Source organism: Petaurus breviceps, unplaced genomic scaffold (assembly GCF_028583685.1).
Source record: "Petaurus breviceps papuanus isolate PSGF00001 unplaced genomic scaffold, PetGlider_PUasm1.0 90731, whole genome shotgun sequence".
Taxonomy (NCBI): domain Eukaryota; kingdom Metazoa; phylum Chordata; class Mammalia; order Diprotodontia; family Petauridae; genus Petaurus; species Petaurus breviceps.
The window spans coordinates 138,323-158,331 of record NW_027187325.1 but is presented as its reverse complement, the minus strand read 5'-3'; the positions used below and the strand labels follow the sequence as shown (position 1 = coordinate 158,331).

Here is a 20,009-nt window from a genome sequence, read left to right as displayed (position 1 = left end):
CTCTCTCTCTCTCTCTCTCTCTCTCTCTCTCTCTCTCCCCCCCCCCCTCTCTCTCAAGAGAAGATGCAGGATTTCCTTTTCCTTCTTTAGGGAGGTGCCCTGGAATTGAGGTGAGGATTGCCCTTTAGTGGAGGGCAATTTAATAATGAGTCAGCTGATTGGAAAGGAGAGAGATGAAAGGTTTAGATTCAGAAGCAGCAGAGTGTTTGATTAGGAATCAGTAAGACTTCAGTTCAAAACCTTTTACTTTCTTTTCCTAGCTGTGTGACCCAGGGCAAGTCACTTGATCCATTTTAGCCTCAGTTTCCTTACCTGTAAAATGAAGGCGTCAGTCTCTAAGGCCCCTTTCAACTTTAAATCATCATACTATGAAGCTGACCACATTGGGGAAGGACTCCTACTTTATATCTATCAAGATAGCTTCCTTTAGATTTTACTGCCTAAGAAAAAGCCTTCCTGGAATGAGATTAATTAGTCAATCAATTTTGGACGGGAGGAACAGGGTGAGAGTAAGGCTCAACATAAAAAATAAGAAGGAATGGGAGGAAGGTGAAGCAGCCAACCTGGTTAAAGTGGAAAGTGTGTTTTGAAAAGCAGTAGGAGACAAGTTGAAGGGAGTTGCTGCCAGGCTGAGGAGGGTGATGGGCTGAAGCTTTTATTTAGGGAACTCCCTCTCAAGGGCAGACAAGTTGTGGACCTTGAAGATCTTTCCCTAGGAGGAGGCTACCAGGGAGTTTTCTTCACGCCTACAGGGGAAAAGGAGGAAAGCTGGACAATCATGTTTGGTTGGGCAGTGGCCAGAGCAGACCCTATATCTCTGTCAATATTGACAACATGTCAATCATTAGCTGGTAGCTGTCCTTAGGGCTTCAGAAACCACCACAGTCCAGTTCTCCCCAGAAGGTGAGTGTTCATTCTGACAACTTGGATTTATTTAGAGGTACCTGCAGGGAGAATAAGGGGATGACTGGGAAAAGGTGTGGGCAAGGTAGTACTGAGGAAATATAGGTCTAACCCTTTAGGGATTAACTGATTGTCTGGAGTCCTGACAGAAAAAATTACATTCCTCCTTCCTCTTAAACCTTGCTAATACAAGGCAGAATGGACTCTTATCTCCCCCAGTAAAAGATATGGCCCCCAGACTTTCAGACTGGCCAGTGTTTCCAACTGGCAAAAATGACATCAGCCAACATCACCCCTTTGGGGAGGAGAAGGGGGCAGGCAATGTTCAGTGAACTTGTGGGTGGAGGTGGGACTATTCCAGCTCACCCAATCTTATCTTGCCTGACATTGCTTTCTTCTTTCAGAACCCATTCCAACAAAGGATCAGCTGGCAGGACCAAGTCTCAGCCTTTTGCTATACTGATGCTACCTGATTTTATCTATTGTAGGAGATTTCAAACCCCCTGAAGGCAGAAACTATGTCTTAAATACCTTATATCTCCCTCTCCACAAAGTGACTAGCCCAGGGTCATGCAAGTTTATAAATGCACGCATAAGTATCGAGCAACTAATTTTTGGGCACAGATCAATGCTAATAGTGAAGGAAGGGAATCAGAAAGAGGACATATGATCTCTAGTCAAGAGAAATTTACACTTTTGTGGAAGAGACAAAGTAGATGTTTGAGAAATGATGTAAAGTTAAATTATCAAATGCTAGATTGAGGGAGTTGAGTATGTCAGTAGGAGTTTCTGGACTTAAGGAATTCAGAGAAGATAGTGATCATGGGTTAGAGCAGGGGCACCCTCCTGAAGAGGAGTGAGTGAAAAAGGTAAGGATGTTTACAGTGCATTGACACCCTTGATCTCCTTAGACATGTTTTCCATCCATTTTACCTGTGAGACTCTCCCTTCTTTGAGGTACCTTTTTGCCTTTCTGCTTCAGAATTCCTGTGACAGGTAGCCTGGGGCCCCTCTGAAGCCCTTTGTTTCCTTTTCACTTCGTGATGTGGAAGTTCTCATTGGTTACAGCACTCCTGGTTCTAGGACTGGTTCTTCGCCATGTGGCTGAAGCAGAGTCAGGTAGGTAGAGGCTGAGAGCTGTTGAGAATAATTGACCTCACCATGCTGATATCATCGAGGATGGAAGGGAGTGTGTGTGTGTGTGTGTGTGTGTGTGTGTGTATTTTTCTGATTCAGGCAGGTCACTCTCCTACTTGTCTCTTGATCATTTTGATCCCGTGATTTCTCCAGTGTGAATATTTTCCCTCCACTGAGACAGATTGCAGTCAAGTCTTAACAGCACCATCTAGCCCTGCACTAGGTGCTGTGAAACACCTCCGCCCACACCCCCCCCCCCACACACATTAGAGTATACCAAATGCCTTAATGCATTTAAGCTACTAAAGTTTAAAACTGCTCTGAGACTTTTGGTACATCCCGCATAAGAAATCTCTGGGCTTAGGACACTTATGATTTACTTAAGGAGTGGGGGTTAGGAAGAGAAGAACAATATAAACGAAACAGTAGTGGATGACATAAAATAGTAAATAATTAAGCACTCAAATGGTAAACAGAATATATCAATGCCATAAGAATTCAGAGGCATAGTAGAATACCATGCTGGCGTTCAGGGTAAGAGGTTGGCTCAAATCTCACGTTAGATACTTACCAGATGTATGATGCAGAGTAGGTCATTTAACCTCTTTTAACTTCTGGAAAGGCTCCAATGGGGATAATAATACTTATACTACCTATCTCACAGAGTCAATATAAAGTAAATACTTTGTAGACTTTAAAGGGCTATAGAGAATGTTGAAGTTTAAAATGCACTAAGACTTTTCGGATGCTTGATATAAGCGTGGTTTATCATTGTAATTGTTCTTTTTACTGTCTCTGTAGGTTGGATGGGTCAATATTTCCACAAATATTTGAGGCCTCCCCCATTAGAATATAGTTCATTACAAGTAGGGATTATTTCATTCTTTGTACTTAAATCCCCAGTACCTGATACATAGTAGGTATTTAATAAATACTAATTGGTTGGTTGAAGTAGGATTTATTTTAGGAAAAATTTAGATCAGAGAAGGAGGCATTTTTTCAGAAAGGGATCTAGGTAGCTATTACATGTCTTGATTCATGGAAAGAAAAAGGAAAAATATGATATATAGTATTGCCTTGAAAGTATTAAAGTTAAAAGTATCCTGATGACCTGGACAGTGGATCCCAAGTAATAAATACATAAAACTCATTTGACAAAAACCAAAACACCTTTGCTGCCTTGAAAGGAATTAAGTCTCTATGAAACTTAGCAGAGACCACCTTGATGTGAGTTATATTGAAACATCTGGAGTTGTCCATTGAAGAGATGGAGATCATAGCCCTCATCAGTATTTCTGGAGTTTCTGCTTTGAGTGAGACTAATTCTAGCCATGCAGAATACTCACGTGGTACTACATATAGACAGTGAGTGGAGGTACAGTGCTAGAACTCCTTACCATTTATGTCTTCCTGACCCAAACTTATAGAAGGGCAAAGGGCAGTGCTGGCAGGAACACACAGGTTCATGGCAACCAACATTCTTAGGTTACCCCTCCCCCCCCAAAAAAAACCTTCAACCACAGGGCCATAGCCACAGAAGTTTGATTTTTGGAAATTCCTTGGTACCCATAGAAGGGAAGCATTACTTGAGGAAAGCCAGTGGTAGGGACTGGGGTGTTTTTCAATGCATGTGTAGGCTGTGTCTAGGGAGGGTGCTGCATAATCCATTTCTGTGACTACCTACTCTCTTACCAGAAGGGTCTCAGAAAAAAAATGTCTCTCTCCAAGATGGCAGACCTAAGGAACCACTTGAAAAAAAGTTGTTATTCAGTGGCACTATATTTAGTGGCCTGTACTTTACCCATATTAGTTGTTCAGAAAAAGACGGAGAAGATTAAGATATGTGAGAACCATTAAAACACTGAGTAAGAGAAATAGAGTAGGCTGGATGCTTGAATAAAGACACCCTGCCAGGGAGTTCAGAATTGTCTGTGACATGGTCTGTGGTTCTCAATGTTGGACCTGAGTAACGGGTGCTATCAGGTCCTCATGGGAGAGGAACATAAGAAAAAGGATCCTCTTTATCTGTCCAGTGGAATCTTACCAATTTGAGAGTATAATCCAACAATTACTAGAGTGTCTGACTCCAAGTCTAGTACTCTTAGCACTAGATCCAAGCTACAGGTCTTTCTCTATTCTATTTGCTAACCTGGGATGTGGTGTTCTAAAAGCCAGAGTTGTTCCCTGGGAGCTAAGGATTCTAGCTCTAGTATGCCCTTCCACAAGGGGCTGGGCAGTGACTTATAGAACACTGAGCTTCTCTATTAAGTTGAGGAATGTTGGTATTTTTAAAGTGTTTTTGAGAAAAGTTGAAGCCACCAGGATCTTGAGGCTACGAAAGAGAGAAAACCAGTTCCTGGAGGAACTAAAACAAGGGAATATTGAGAGGGAGTGTGTGGAAGAGAACTGCTCCTTCGAAGAAGCCCGGGAGGTTTTTGAGTCACAAGAAAAAACAGTGAGTCCCCTGATCTTCTTTCTAGAATGCTATGTCCTATCTTCCCCCTATGACTCACCCTATTGGTATGCTCTGGTCCTCAGAGCCCAAGTCAATACCCAGTTCTCTCTCTCTCTCTCTCTCTCTCTCTCTCTCTCTCTCTCTCTCTCTCTCTCTCTCTCTCTCTCTCTCTCTCTCACTCTCTCTCTCATTTATTCATTTATTTTTCATTTCTTTATTTATTTTGAAGATGATCTATGGCTTCTATGTAATCACTAGGTTGTTCTGTTCCCCTTTCCTCCTTCTCTTTACCCATCTCCTGTTACACCTGAAACAAGCATTTTCATCATCAATAGCTATGTGTTCAAGGAGTAGAAATTTATTTTAGCAGTAGCTGAAGTAACTATAAGACTGAAGCAAAACTCATTCTTATATGAGCATTCCAAAGCCATGTATACATTCCTTTTGTAGAGTCTAGTTCTAGCTCGTCCATTAACTATATGACTGGGGCAAATCTTTCCTTTAGGGGCCTCAGTTTATTCATCTCCGAAATAATGGGGTTGGACTAGTAGATAATCTTTAAAATAGGTTCTATTTTTTAAGCATCTGTGATCCTCTGCTGTATTGTGTTAACTGCACTCTAACCCTGCTCCAGTGGCACAAATACTTAAAAATTGAGTGTAATAATACATGCACACTGAATTGCTCAAGAATAGCCACTTCCTCTTCCACATGCTCTGTCCTCTCCCCCACCAGTCATGAGAGGGGCCGTGGATCTGAGGAGTTAAAAGATGAGGTGAAGTGGACCAATTCCATCCCTCTCTGGAGACAGGTCCTTGTGTTTAAAGTGTGTGTCTCCCTCTGGCTTGTTCTAGTGAGTTTGAGGCAAAGATAACAGGAGAGATGGACTCTCCCTGAAAGGGCAGATAGAGTAAAAGTCTCTGATAGCTTTTTGCTTGTGTTTGTTTCTGCAGATGGAGTTCTGGTTCTACTACAAAGGTAAGAAGAAGGGGAGGAAGCAACGTTAGCTTTCATCCTGGTGGCACAGAGGACAGAGACTGGGTCAGGGGACCCAAATTCTCATTTTGGCTCAGCTAGCCTTATTGTGATTTCAGGCTCATCACTTCAGTGATCTAGTCCCCACTTTCTTCTTATGTAAAGTGAACGAGGATGTTCAAGAGGGAAGGGATATTGGAGATCTTCTAATCACAGAATTGCAGACTGTTTTCTTTATTTCCTAAAGGAGGAAACTGAGGTTTCAGAGGACTTACTCATGGTCAGCCTAGTTCAGTGTGCTTTCCAGTGTCATGTTGCCTCAATGAGAAAAATAATACCTGGGGCAGCTAGGTGGTGCAATGAATGGAGCACCAGCCCTGGAGTCAGGAGGACCTGAGTTCAAATCTGGCCTCAGACACTTAACACTTACTAACTGTGTGAACTTGGGAAAGTCACTTAACCCCAAGTGCCCTACCTTCCCCCCTCCAAAAAAAGAAAAAACAAAACAAAAAACTAAAAGAAAAAAATGATACCTGCCTGACTTACCTCATAGGGATGCAAGGATCAAATAAGATAGCAAACAGGAAAGAACTTTTTTGAAAAGTTAAAAATGTCCATCTGCTTGTTCAATTACTTCATCTACTCAGTGAAGACAGAAGTAGGGTTATTAATATAATTTTAAAAATTACTATCTTCTTTTTTCAAAGCTGTTGCTGGGAAGCCTCTAGGAGTAGGGGTCAGACTAGACAGCCTCTAAGGTCCTTTCTGATTCTAAAATGTCAGGCTGATAGCTGTGATGTCTGAGGCCACGCTAGTCTCATGGAGCCTAGCTTCCAGAACGTTCCTCCTCCAGCAGGCGTTCCCATCAAGACAGCGCAAGAGAAAGGGAGTTGTGGGAGTATGAAGAACTCAGAGACTTGTGGGAAATTACGTATGAATAGATGCTGAGCAGAAATAAGCAGAATTAGAAGAACAGTTTACACAATGACTATGATGTAAATGAAAAGAACATTAAGAGGAAGCCAAACTCTTGAGTAACTTTAAAAACCAATAGTGGCCCCAGAGAAGACTCAATGAAACATATTCCTTTCCTTTTGGCAGAGAGGCAGGGGGTCACAAGCTGTAATATATGCGGGATGTTGCAGATATTATGAGTTGTGTTGACTGCATTGGTTGTTTTTGCAAAACTGCTCTTCTCCGTTAAAGGAAAGATTTGATTCTAGGGGCAGGAGGAGGGGTTATGTATCTCTTAGATGACTTTGATGTCAAAAACAAGGGTATCAGTAACACTTTAAACAAATTTACTCATGCTGGTGGGGATCCAACAGTTACATGGGAACTCAGTACATTGCCAGGCAAAGCAATGGATTCAATACAGGCTCTACCAGGAAAATTCAAGGCACCTGTAAGTAAGTAGTTTGGTCTCTGACTTACAATCCTAATAAAACAGAGCTTTGTTTTAGTGTCCACTTTTGCTAAAATTAAAATTAAAAAGGAGTCATGCAGATTGAACATTGGAAGTATGTAAACATATGAAAGTATATAAACACAAGGTGCCAGTGGGACCCTGGAGCCCAGCCAGGGAGGGGATGAAAGGCTTAGCAGGAAGATTGTAAAACAGCTCCAGATTGGGAGTCAGAAGACTTGGATTCAAATCCTTCCTCTATTACTTTCTATTTCTGCCATTCTCAGAAAGTCATTACCTTTCTGGACCTCAGTTTCCCCATCTGTATAATGAGGGATTTAGACTAATTGACCACTGAGGTCCTTTCCAGCTTTAATTCACTCTGTGCTCCTATGACTCAGGGAAATCTCATGATTATTAGAAATAGCCTATGACAGGTAGATTGTGTTTAAAGAAAGAGACCTCCATTAATCAGACCTTTAAGTAGCCAGGGCATTAGTGATTAAGGAAAAAAAGTATATGGAAGTACAACAAACCAGCAGCAAGAATTGAATCTTTTTTTTTTTAATTTGAAATTTCAGGGTTGTCTTAGGTCATAATCACATCCGTCCAACTTTGTACTCTCTGAAAAATACATAAGATGCTATTGTTTTCAATAAATACTTTTTTATTCATGTCTTCATATGCTTCCCATCACAAATCTGTGGGGAGATATAAGGTAGAAATGATCATCTTTTGTAGATCAAGAAATGGAGCTTAATGTCTCCATCCAAGATATACAGCTAATAACTATCACAACTGAGGTTTGAATTTCTAAATTCAAGTCCAGTTTTCTTTCATTCATTCATTCATTTTCTTACATTAATTCATTCAGCTTTTATTAAGCTCTCTCCAAATTACCAATGATCTCTTCATTGCCAGATCTCCCCATCTTTTCATAATCTTCATCCTTAACTTCTCTGTCAGTCTCTGACACTGTTGATTCCGCTCTTTGGTTTACCCTCTTTTCTCTGGGTTTTTATAACAATACTCTTTCCTGGTTCTCCTCCCATCTGTCTGACCATTCTTTCCCCTTCTCCTTCGCTGGGTCATGTTCCCTAATTGTGAATACACCCCAAGACTCTGCCCTGAGTCTCCTCCTTTTCTCTCCACTTTCTGTTGGTGGCTTCTTTAGTTTCTATGGCTTTAATTATTTTTATACAGATGACCCTCAGGTCTGTATGTCTAGTTCCAGTCTCCTTCCTGGCTCTGGTCCTGAACCACGAACTTCCTAGTAGACGTTTCAAACTGGATGACCCATAAAGATCTTGAATTAAAAGTATACAAAACATTGTTCATTATCTTCCTCCCCAATTCCACCCAGTTCTCTATTTCGGTCCTGCCATCATTCCAGTCTCCTAGGTTCAAAACTTTGGCATTATCCTCATATTCCTTTGGCTTTATGCTCATACTCCATTACCCCACATATCCAATCCAATCAGTTATCAAATCTTGTTGTTTCTACGTTTGCATTATCTCTCTGATGTCCTCTTCTCATTATGTACATGGTCATCATCTTGGTTCAGGACTGTGTCAATCTTGCCTAGATGATACCTTCCTTTTTTAGTCTCCAAATTAGGATTATTTCCCCCTCCTCCTCCATAAACACAACACTTCAGTCATTTTGGATATTTGATATTCACCTATTTTAAGGCGATTCTATTCTTACTAGCTCTCTTATCCTTACTATCCTTCTTTAAAAATTTTTTTTGGAGGGCGATTAGAGTTAAGTGACTTGCCCGAGGTCACATGGCTAGCTTTTGTGTTAAGTGTCCGAAAGGCCGGACCTGAACTCAGGTCCTCCTGACTACAGGGCCGGTGCTCTATTCACTGAGCCACCTAGCTGCCCCTCTTATCCTTACTCTCAACCCAACTTCACCTTATACCTTTCCCTAGTTTGGGAATTTTGCTTATTAGTTCTTTTTTCTTGCTTGCTCTATCAAGTTATTTAATTCTTCTCTTTTTTCCCTTTCAGTTTAGCAGTCAAATACAATTCCCCTTCTTCCTCTCCTTCCATCTTGTTTTGTTTGCTAGTTCTAAAGTTTCATTTTCTGTGCCTTTTTCTAAAATTTATTTCTTCCATCCTCTTCATTATTTGTCTTCCCTTTCTGTCTATTCTAAATTTCTACTCTTTAGTTCATGGCCCTTATATTATTTAGTTCTCTTTAGTCTCTCTATCCTCCATGGAATCAAAGCTTCCAAAGTACCTTCTTCTACACAGTTTCCATCTTACTGTCTTGTAGGTCTTGCCCCTTGGCCTCCTCTTTCTGTTGTGCCTTACTCTTAGAGATATACAGTCCTGCAGGTGATAGAGAGAACGTTGCCCCATGGGAGGAATTTTCCTGTGTTCCTCATTGTGCAATTCATTGCTAACCTTTGTCCTCCCCGCAGTTATTTATCCCCCATTTTCTTTGAAATCTCTTTCCTGGGTTCATGTCCTCTTACTCTTCCGAGTGGCCTTTCCCCACAGGAGCTCTGGTTCCTTAAGCAGGATGAGTGCCTGCAGATTACACCCATTCTAAATTCTATACTTCTTGTCAGAGAAGACTTGTCTTTGGGCCAGCTAGGGGGCAGAGAGGATAGAGCATGAGCCCTGGAGTCAGGAGGATCTGAGTTTGAAATTGGCCTCAGACACTTACTAGCCGTGTGACCCTGGGCAAGTCACTTAACCCCATTTGGGGGGAGCAGGGAGAGAGAGAGAGAGAGAGAGAGAGAGAGTTCTCATCTCCCAAAGGAGTATGCATCACCCTCCAGCTGTTGAAAGATTTCTCTCTTTTTTAACAACTCCCTTTGCCTCCTTACAAATTCTCCTATAGGTTTTCTTCTTCCTGAGAGACTACAGGGATTATTTCCCCTTCGTTGTAAGCTTTTTGACTTAATATATCTCATAGTTCCTTCTATCTTCTCCCTTTTATGCACTCTCTTCTTTTGTAAGTTAGTTCTTCAAAAGACACTGATTCATTGGTAGGTGGAATGTTGTGACATTTAGTCTATGATGCTTCAGGTCTGTTTCTCTATCACTTCTATTTGATGTCTGTTTTCTTCCTTGCCTCCTTGTGAATATTTAGAAAAAAAACTCTTAATGGTCTCTCTGTTCTTATTTTGTTGTACTTGGTTGCTGCATTTGTTTAAATTTCTTGCATATCTGTTATTGTCTGAGGCGTATGAAAAGCAAATTTCTTCAGGTCTGTTTTTCATTCCAGAAACATTTTGAACACCTCTTTTTAAATTCACACCTATGTTCTTTCATTAATGGCTAGGCTCAGGTTTGCAGAGTAGGTTGAGTTGCACCCAAAGTTGCATCTTGAGCTTCTTTGATCTTTGCAACACATTTTTTACGTTTCTTCCTGCATTTTCTGGTAGATGTAGAATACAGTTGTCTTGTGTTATTCAAATTTCCTTTAATTTATATTTTAAAGGTTTTTCTTGCAGTCACTTCAAGGATTTATTGTTTGTCAGAGAAACTGTTAAATTTAACATATGTATTGGAGATTTCAGCATAGGACTTTTTCTGGAGGGAAAAAAACCTATATAGATAATTTTGTTTGACATTTTGTTTTCAGTGTTCAAAAGTTCTGAATGGTTTTCTTGTATTATTTCTTGTGTTATGGTATTTAGGTTTTTTGACTTGTATTTTTCTAGAAGACCTATAATCATTGAGTTTTCTCTATGCATTTTGTCTTTGAGATCAATATATTTTGCTTATGTAGAAATATTTTCTTTTAATGCTGTTACTTTTTGCTATTCTTCTTCCAAATTATCCTTCACTTCTATGTATTTGAATTTCCACTTAAGTTATTTTCTCTTTTGTTTCTTTAGTGAGACTTGCCACTATGGGTTCAAGTTTTTCTATTCTGACAATTATTTCTGCTGTGCAGGATACAAATTCTGCCTTCACATTAGTATTTCTCTTTTAAACCATTCAGGAACATCCTTCTATGTTTCCATACTCTTTGGAATTTATAGGATATTTTGCCTTATGGTGCTGATTCATTTTCCTTTGTCTTGCAATATTTATTTATAGATGTCTGAAGTCTTTTACCTGATCAGGAGGCCATATTCTGTTCTGTTATTAATGTCTTCTCTGTATTTTTTTTTTGCTTATACTGTAGGCCTTTAATTTAGTTTTGAATCTCCTGAGATCTTTGGCATTTTCAGTCTTTTTTATAGTCCCCTATCACTCATTTCTTGACTCCTTCCTCTTTGAGTGTGATTTCCTTGTGAGCTGAATTTTAAAGCTGAAACTTTATCTCCTTCCTGTGATGGATAATTGAGTTCACCAACCTTAATCTCTGTCCCAAGTAACTTCAGAGGATGGAAGGGGATGCTGAACTGGCTCCAAATGAAAGTGTAGCTCTTTATAGCAAGCTTGGTGTGGTGCCACACAACCACACGTGTCCCCCCCACCCCCACCCCAGTTCTCTGTCTCTTAGTTTTCTGGACAAGCTACAGAAGTTTACTACACTGATGTTTTGACCTAAGCAAGCTTCTACCTTTGGGTTTTCCCTATGATTGGGAGGAAAAAGAGGGGATGTAGAGTTGAGTTCTGTTGCATGTCCATGGGTCAGCTTGTGCAGTCCTCCTGCCAGAAGTAGTGGGCAACAAGGCAAAAAAGTACCAAGTGAGCACATTAGGGCTAGCATTTAGCTTTATCTCCTGTTAGTTTATTGATTTGTTACTTTATTTGGATTCTAGTCCACCATATTGCATGTGACATGACAGTCTCCACTAATTAGTCTCTGCCTTGAGTTTCTCCACATTTCTATCCTTCTTCCACCAAGCTGCCAAAGAAAGCTTTAAGTACCGGTCTGACTCTGTCATTGCCCTATTCAAGAAATTCTAGTAGCTACCTATTACCTCTAGGATAAAAAGAAACTCCTTTCTTGGTTTTTAAAAGTCTGTCAAAATTTAGCTTCAGCTGCCCTCCCAGCTTCATTATATACCACTCCTCTTTATTCATGCTGAGATCCAGCCAAACTGGACTTGCTCCTGTTCCTCACATACAGCACTGCACCTGCTGCCTCTCTGCCTTTGTCCCCCATTCCTAGAAGGCATTCCCTTTTCATCTCTGCTTTGGAGAACCCAAACATACTTTCTACACGAAGACTTTCCTAATTCCCCAAGCTGCTAGCACCTAAACTAGTTTGTATTTATGTTATATTGATTCTGTATATACTCCATGTTGAGACCTTTATAGGATGTCTCTGTATAAGTCTAAAAGCTCCTTGAGGGCAAGGACCATTTTGTTTTTGTATCTGCAGTGCTCAGCTTGATGTTTGCTATGTAGCAGATGCTTAACAAATACTTATTAATTGATTTCCAGGCACTGTGCTGGACCTTGGAGATACAAAAATGAAATGGTTCCTGCTCTCAGGGAGCTTATATTCCTTTGAAGGGGTGGAACAGGAAAACCACGCATGTATAGAAAATTAAATACAAAATATATACAACTACTTTCTCAGGGGAGAATATGAGCAACTAATAAGGACAGGGAGTGTAGTCAGAACAGTCTTATGGTAGTAGAAAGCACTTGTATTGAGCTTTGAAGGGAGCTACAATTGGGCCAAGTTTACCCACCGCATCAATTGTCCTGGGCCACAAGCATCCAGAATGACGACTTGAGCTCCTGCATCAAGGCACTATTTCAGAAGTGTTTCAATGAAGATGAAACAAACAGAACATGGAGAATCCTCTTTACTGAGCCTTATAGTTACTTGAGGCTTGACTGGGTTTAAGGGACAGTCTCTAGCTATGATCTCTGCCTCCAGGGAATCTGCACCTCATCAATTTTCTTTCTTTCTCCCTCAGATAAAAATCCCTGCAAATCAAACCCTTGTAAAAATGGGGGTGTGTGTCAAGTGAAGCATTATCAGATGGTTTGCATTTGCCCACCCCGTTTTGTGGGGAAACATTGTGAAATTGGTGAGTATGGGAGCTCAGTTCCTCACCCTTGGGCCCTAAATCAAAGCCTCACTTTCTTCAGGGAAGGCTTTTCTCAATTAGCTTATGACCACTTAAAGGTTTATTCCTTCTACCCTTCAAATTCCCAGATAACAGATCCAAAAATAATCAAGAAAGGGAGGTAGAACTGTGTGTGTCCTTAACCTAGAAAGTTCTCCCTCATCATCTCTGCCTCCCAGCTTCCTTGAGTCTTTAAAGTTCCTGCTAAAATCCTGCCTTCTACAGGAAGCCTTTCTTAATACCTCTTAATTCGAGTGCCTTCCCTCTGCTGATTATATAATCTGTATAAAACTCTTTTGTACATAGTTATTTGGATGTTGTTTCCCCCATTAGACTGTGAACTCCTTGAGAGCAGGGACTATCTTTTGCCTATGTTTTCCCAGTGCTTAGTGGGTGCCTGGCATATAGTAGGAGCTTAATAAATGCTTACTGTGGGGCGGCTAAGTGGTGCAGTGGGTAGAGCACCAGCCCTGGAGTCAGGAGGACCTGAGTTCAAATCCGACCTCAGACACTTAACACAAAAATTAGCCATGTGACCTTGGGCAAGTCACTTAACCCCAATTGCCCTCCAAAAAGCCAAATAAATAAATGCTTACCGATTGACTGTGGTAAAGAAGATAGATTGACTCCCGCGCTGGAGGTACTAATGGTTTGGCTCCAAGTGGGAGGGAATGAGCATTTATTAAGCACCAGCTATGTGCCAGGTAATGTGCTAATGACTTTACAAATTGTATCTAATTTTAATTATATATATATATATATACATTAATTTTATGATTTCATTTTATTTATGTGGCATTGCTAATGTGCACATCAACATATATCTACTGAATGGCGGACACAGAATGTGTCTCTATATCTGTATCTATATATCTATCTAGTAAAAAGGTACATCAGGTATCCCCATCAGAGTGCCTTGTCCCCTCGTTAGGCCGAGTTTCTTGGGACCAGTGGTCATATCTTGTGGACTCTATACAGTTCCTAGGATGGTGCCCTCCTCCCCGGAGGCTCAAGGTAATATCTATATTGTTGCTGCTGGTGATGAAGGGTGAAGGAGACTTTGAAGTCAAAACAGGATTTGTCCTGGACACAGAAGATGAGGCTGAATTTCTTCTTTGTGCAAAGATCTCATTCCCCATTAAAATGTGAATTTTTTGAGGGCAGAGACTGCCTTTCCATGTAGCCCCAGGGTTTAGTACAAGTCTGGCACATGGTAAGCATTTAATCATGTCTGTTGATGGATTGACATCATTGCCCATCCTCTGAGTCTTGCTGTTCTGAGACAGAAAGATTAAGGGAGTGAGAACTGGAGTGTGTGGTGGGAGAGGAGTTAGCAAGCACATGTTGTGGTCAATTCAGTCTAATCCAGATAAAATGCCTACTCTGTGCAAGGAACTGTGATGGAATATAAAGACAAAAGAAAAGTCCCTGCCCTCAGGGAGCTTATTTTCTGGAGGAGGGGAGGGATAAGCATATATGCACTAATTTTAAAAAATGTTTTATTAATGATCTTTAAAAAACCTGTCACCTCCCAATGATTCCCTCTCACCTCTCCCCTTCCAACAGAACTGTCTTTGAACAAATAAGAATAGTCAAGGAAAATAAACCAACACATTGGCCACATCTAAAACGTGTGCCTTGTTCTGCACCCATAGTCTACCATGTCTGTTGTGAGTCATGGGCTTCCTTCACTGTGAGTTCCCTCAAGACATGATTGGTTGCTACACTGATCAATTGTCTCAGTTTTTTTAGTGGTGTTTGCCTTGATATTGTGGTCTTCAAACAAATTGTTCTCTTGGCTTTGGGTAATTTGTTCTGTATAATTTCATAGATATTCCCCTGAGTCCTTTATATTTGCCATTTATTTACAGAGTAATAATATTAATTATCTTCACATATCATGATTTATGTAGCCACTCTCCCAATGACCTGCATTCATTTCCTTCCAGTTCTTTGCTATTATGAACAGTGTGGCAATCAATATTTTTGTATATGGAGGACTTTCCCTCTGTCTTTGGTCTACTTGGGCTATGTGTCAAGTTGTGGTATCCCTGGGAAATAGTTTAGTGACTTTCTTACTATAATTCCAAATTGTCTTCCAAAAATGTGTCCAATTCACAGCTTTACCAGCAGCACTTTAGTGTTCCTGTCTTCTCAGAACCCCTCCATCATTGACCAGTTAGATTTTCTTGTATTTGACAATCTGATGGGTATAAGGTGAAGCCTTAATATGTGGACACTTGTGGAGGAGAAAGCATAAATAACTAAGGCAATCTGGAAGGTTTGTTGTAAGGGGTAGTCCATGAGCTGAACCTTGAAGGAAGCTTCCACAGGAAGTCAAAGCTGTATGATCTAGCATTTCCAAGTGGCAAGATCCTCTCATGTTAGAATTATCCTTATTCTTCAGAATACCGATCTCTTGAACTTCTATAGCACTTTTTAACAATAGCTAGCATTTATAGAATGCTTTATGTTTGCAAAATGCATTACAAATATTATCCCATTTAATTCTCACAATAACCCTGGGAGGTAAGTGCTATTATCTCCATTGTACAGATGAGAGTACTGAGGTAGACAGAGATTAAGTGATTTGCCTAGGATCACAGCTAGTAAGTATCTGAGGCTGGATATGAACTCAGGTCTTTCTGACTCTAGGTTTGGTGTTCTATCGTGCTACCTAAATACCTGTAAGTTTTAAAAATATTTACCACCTTCAAACTGTTGGACTTGGAGCCAGGAAGGCCTGGGTTCAAATCTCACCTTTTTAAAAAATGTTTTTGAATCATAAATTTTTTTATTTAATTTATTCTCACAACACCTCTGTGAAGCAGGAGGACAAGGTATTTATTTGTGTGACCTGGTCAAGGTTTTAAAAATATTGCACTCTGTGAGTGTTTATGTTCAGCTGAGGGCATTATGTATCCAAACTGACAAACTGACTTCACTGTTATATACCAAATTGGCTCCCACAAAGTAGCTATATACAATGGAAAGCAGACTTTGGGGGCAAGGAAGATCTGTACCATCATAAAAAAAATTTGTGTTCCTTATTTTTGCCCTAGGTAGCTGCCTACCTTGCCTGTAACCAGTCTTTGTTCTGCTGTGATTAGGACTGATGTTATTATATTCATTTTACATATATTGAGAGGGATGCCTAGAGAGGGTAAATGATTTACCCGAAAGTCACACAGTGAGCTAGTAGCAAAATGAGGACTAGAACTCAAGTATTTTAACTATTAATGAAATTTTCTTTCTACCAAGCTTTCTCTTCCTCCACTCCAAGTAGGATGATTTTGTACCCTCTTTAGAAAATCAGGAACTAGGGGCAGCTAGGTGGCACAGTGAATAGAGCACTGACCCTGGAGTCAGGAGGACCTGAGTTCAAATTTGACCTCAGACGCTTGACACACTTACTTAGCTGTGTGACCTTGGGCAAGTCACTTAACCCCAATTGCCTTGCCTTCCCCCTCCCCTCCAAAAAAAGAAAAAAAAGAAAATCAGGAACTAGGAATTATAGATGTTGAGTTGGAAGGCATGCTAGAGGTCACCTAGGCACAATTCCATCATGTTAAAGATGAGGAAACAGAGACCCAGAAAGCTTAAATAATGTATCTAAGTTCACCTGAGTAGTAAGCAGCACATCCAGGAATGAACTGGGGTCTTCAAATGACAAACCTTTCCAAGTTCTTCCCCCTACACCACTCCAAGTTGTTGACACCCAGAGGATGAGGTTTCAAATCAAATAATCAATTTCAGGTGGGGAAGGTTATGAACTTGGGTCAGTGTCCTTGACCATGCCAAAGGCTACCCCACCACAGAACATGCTCAGAACAGAGGCACTCACAGAGGCAACATGTTTTTTTCCTTACAGAGCAACGCCAATGCTGGTACCAAAATGGCGGCTGTTGGCAGTACTGCCAGGACCAAGAATCCAGCCATGCAAGATGCTCCTGTGCTGAAGGCTACACCATAGCAGAGGACGGGATGAAGTGTGAGGAGGAAGGTGAATAAGATGTCCTATGGAGGGCTGGGAGGTGCAGTCTGATAGCAGAGGAGACCTGCCCAGAACACTTACCTAGGCATTTCCTCACCAGCTCAGTTATTGGGATATATACATTCTATTTGTGTTTTGAGAAAACTGAGATGTTGGGAAATGGGGTGGGAGAAACCCTGGTCATCGAGAAAGCAATGCAAGTGGATCTAAGGAAACAACTGGCCAGGTAAGAAGGGCATTAGCACTGTTGTGAGGGCTGCTCATCCTCCTTTGGTGTCTGCCTCATTCACCCAACTCCCACTGGTGACTCCCAGAAGCTGTAGCATGAGCTACGCCCCAGTAAAACTGAGTCCGCAGATGGGCTAAACCAGGTTGAGGGCAACCAAGGAGCTTCAAACCCATCAGTGAGTTAGAGGGGTGTCTACCCCAAGCATGTGAAGCCTTCCCCTGGTGGAAGGGGCAGATGAGAACAATATGTTCCAATGGCCATGACGGCGGCTGAAGCAGGCGCTGTGGAGAGCTTAGAGCTTGGTCAGAGGACAAAGACACCAAGGTCATCCACTGTATCCTGAGCCATTGCCAGTTGTCCTGACTTCTGTCCTGCCTCTGGATTTCAATAACTTTGGAAGAGAGAGTGAGGCTGATTATTTTGTGCAGCTCTGCCTCCCTTAAATCCAATTCATGCATGAGACAAAACATCGCCCCAGGACGTCACTGGATGAAAGACCAACAGCAACAAAACTCCAAAACCAACCAAAAAAACCCACGTACATTTTATAAAGTCCTATAGTCTCTCTTCATGATGCTCTTACACGGAGATACTTGTTTCCTGGCAGTGATGTCATGAAGTTACCTAGAAAAACGGTAATAATCACCCTCTTTATGTGTATGAAACTTCAAACACTTCCTCTGTCCCCCCACCCCCATTCTGTCCTAGCACAATGCCAAAAAACCCGTGGGCACTCGATAAATATTCGAGGCAGTGTGGTGTATTGGAAAGAAAACCTGGAATCAGACCTGGGTTCAAATTCCAACCCTGTTACGCGGGGCAAGTTACAACCTCCCTGAGGTTCCATAAAATGGGGAAAACAATACTCTGTGTCACAGGGTTCTTGCAAGAAAAGTGCATTTGTAAACCTTAAAGCATGAGTAATAATTAGAAGATGTATTATCCATGAAGTTATATAAAATAGAAGGGGAAATTGAGAATGAGGCTTGTGTTAGAGGAGACACACATGAGGAAAGCATGAGATTAGGATGTCAGAAAATCTTTGTTCAAATCTCTACTCTGATTTTTACTGTTTGCATGGCCCTGGGCGAGTCATTTAATGTCTCTAGACCTTAGTTTTCTTCTTTTTAATGAAAAGTTTAGACTAGATATTCTTTAATGTATCTTCTAGCTTAAAATTTTATAATTCTGAGATCAGTCAGCTAGCTAGTGACAATCTGGATTAGGCTCCAGGTCTCCCAACATTTGGCCTCATGTGCTTTGCCCCTAGGATTTCTGATGATGATGATGAGGTTGAGGTCAAGGATGATAATAATGGCAGCTAGTGTTTATAGTTTTAAGGTTCACAAAGCACTCTGCAAATGTTATCTCATTTTATCCTCACAACAATGCTTTTTAGGTAGTACTATTATATTATTCCTATTTTATAGTGAAGAAACTGAGGTAGACTGAGTTTAAGTGATTTTCCCAGAGCCACACAGTAAATGTCTGGAGATAGAATTTGATCTTGGGTTTTCCTGACTTCAAGTCTAAACCTCAATTTACTGTACCCTTTAGCTGCCTCATTAAATGAATCTGTTGTCCTAAAAAGGAAAAAAAAAACAAATCATTATTCCTTTTGTCATTGTGTTGTGTTCTATAAATGCAGAACTAGATTTCGAGAACCACAGGACTATGTGCATGTGGGTTTTGGATAACATGCTATTTAACAGTTATAAAGAACCCCAAAATAGGCACTAAAAGCCATTTTCCAACAATTTGGAATGTGGATTCCTCAATACTTTGGAATGTAGATTTAAGAGCTAATTGATACTCGTGCCAGAGACTGGACCTCAGTACAGAGACCATCTCTTCTTTCAGCCTTGTTTCCTTGTGGACTCATCAAAGTGCCCAACACCAGGGATCTTCATGAAGGACTCTCCCAGGACAACATGACATATGGAAACATGTCCTGGAACGCCACTGAAGAAGGGATTTCTTGGAGCAATGAGACAGGTGAGGACCAGGAAAAGAGGGATTCTATGAGGTTAAAGTTAGAGAAATGTAATCAATTACAAAATGGAAGGGAATCGATCTGATTCATCCCATCCACTCATGGAATATTTGTTCAATACCTGCTGTGTGCCTAGTGCTGTGTATGCAAGAGAAGGTGACATCATCTTATGGAACTTAGAATCTAGCTGGGGAGATGATTACCACAGGGAAAATTGTTGCAATACAAGAAAACCATGATTCTCACCTCTTCATAAATCCTTCACTGAACACTGAATCCCCCAATGAATTATACAGGGCGCTCCAAAAGTCTTAGTGCAGCTGTAAGCTTTAATAGTTTTTAATAGCTTAAAACTATACTAAGGCTTTTGGAACACCTTATGCCATTTATAGTCCTTATTTAGTGCTTCATATATATAAATATAATAACATAATGTGTTATTATAGGTATATATATTAATCTATAATGATAAGATACATACTATAAGGAAATATATAAAATATATTTGTATACTGTCTTATACCCATTGGATCGTACATGTAGAACTAGAAGGGTAAAATGAATAGTAGAAACCCAACAGATATTTATTGTTGATTGTCGAATGAGTGATGCCTGGCATGTGTTTGGAGTGGTGGACTTGGATCTGGAAAGCCATGGGTTAAATCCTCACCTTTAACATTTAATAGCTATATGCCCATGGGCAAGTGATCTAGCCTCTCTGAGACTCAGTTTTTTTCATCTGTAAATGGAAGGTCTAAGATTAGATGGCTTCTAAGGGCCCTTCCAACTCTAAATCTATGATCGATCCTTTCTCCTACTGTAAGGTGATGTAAGAATTCAGAAAAGGGAGGGAGAAGTTGAATGGCACAGTGAGAGAGAAAGAGAGAGAGAGAGAGAGAGAGAGAGAGAGAGAGAGAG

At 40.7% G+C, this 20,009-nt stretch overlaps 1 protein-coding gene across 1 annotated transcript in view; it reads left to right on the top strand.

The window, feature by feature from the left end:
- The window catches only part of LOC138145272 (coagulation factor X-like), a 31,644-nt gene that overhangs the window by 241 nt on the left and 11,394 nt on the right, over positions 1 to 20,009 (top strand). The window contains exons 2-8 of the mRNA XM_069066937.1: positions 849 to 903; positions 1,972 to 2,022; positions 4,335 to 4,495; positions 5,449 to 5,473; positions 12,723 to 12,836; positions 16,747 to 16,878; positions 18,959 to 19,093. Of these exons, the coding sequence (XP_068923038.1) occupies positions 849 to 903; positions 1,972 to 2,022; positions 4,335 to 4,495; positions 5,449 to 5,473; positions 12,723 to 12,836; positions 16,747 to 16,878; positions 18,959 to 19,093 (673 nt within the window). The remainder of the gene's footprint in view (positions 1 to 848; positions 904 to 1,971; positions 2,023 to 4,334; positions 4,496 to 5,448; positions 5,474 to 12,722; positions 12,837 to 16,746; positions 16,879 to 18,958; positions 19,094 to 20,009) is intronic.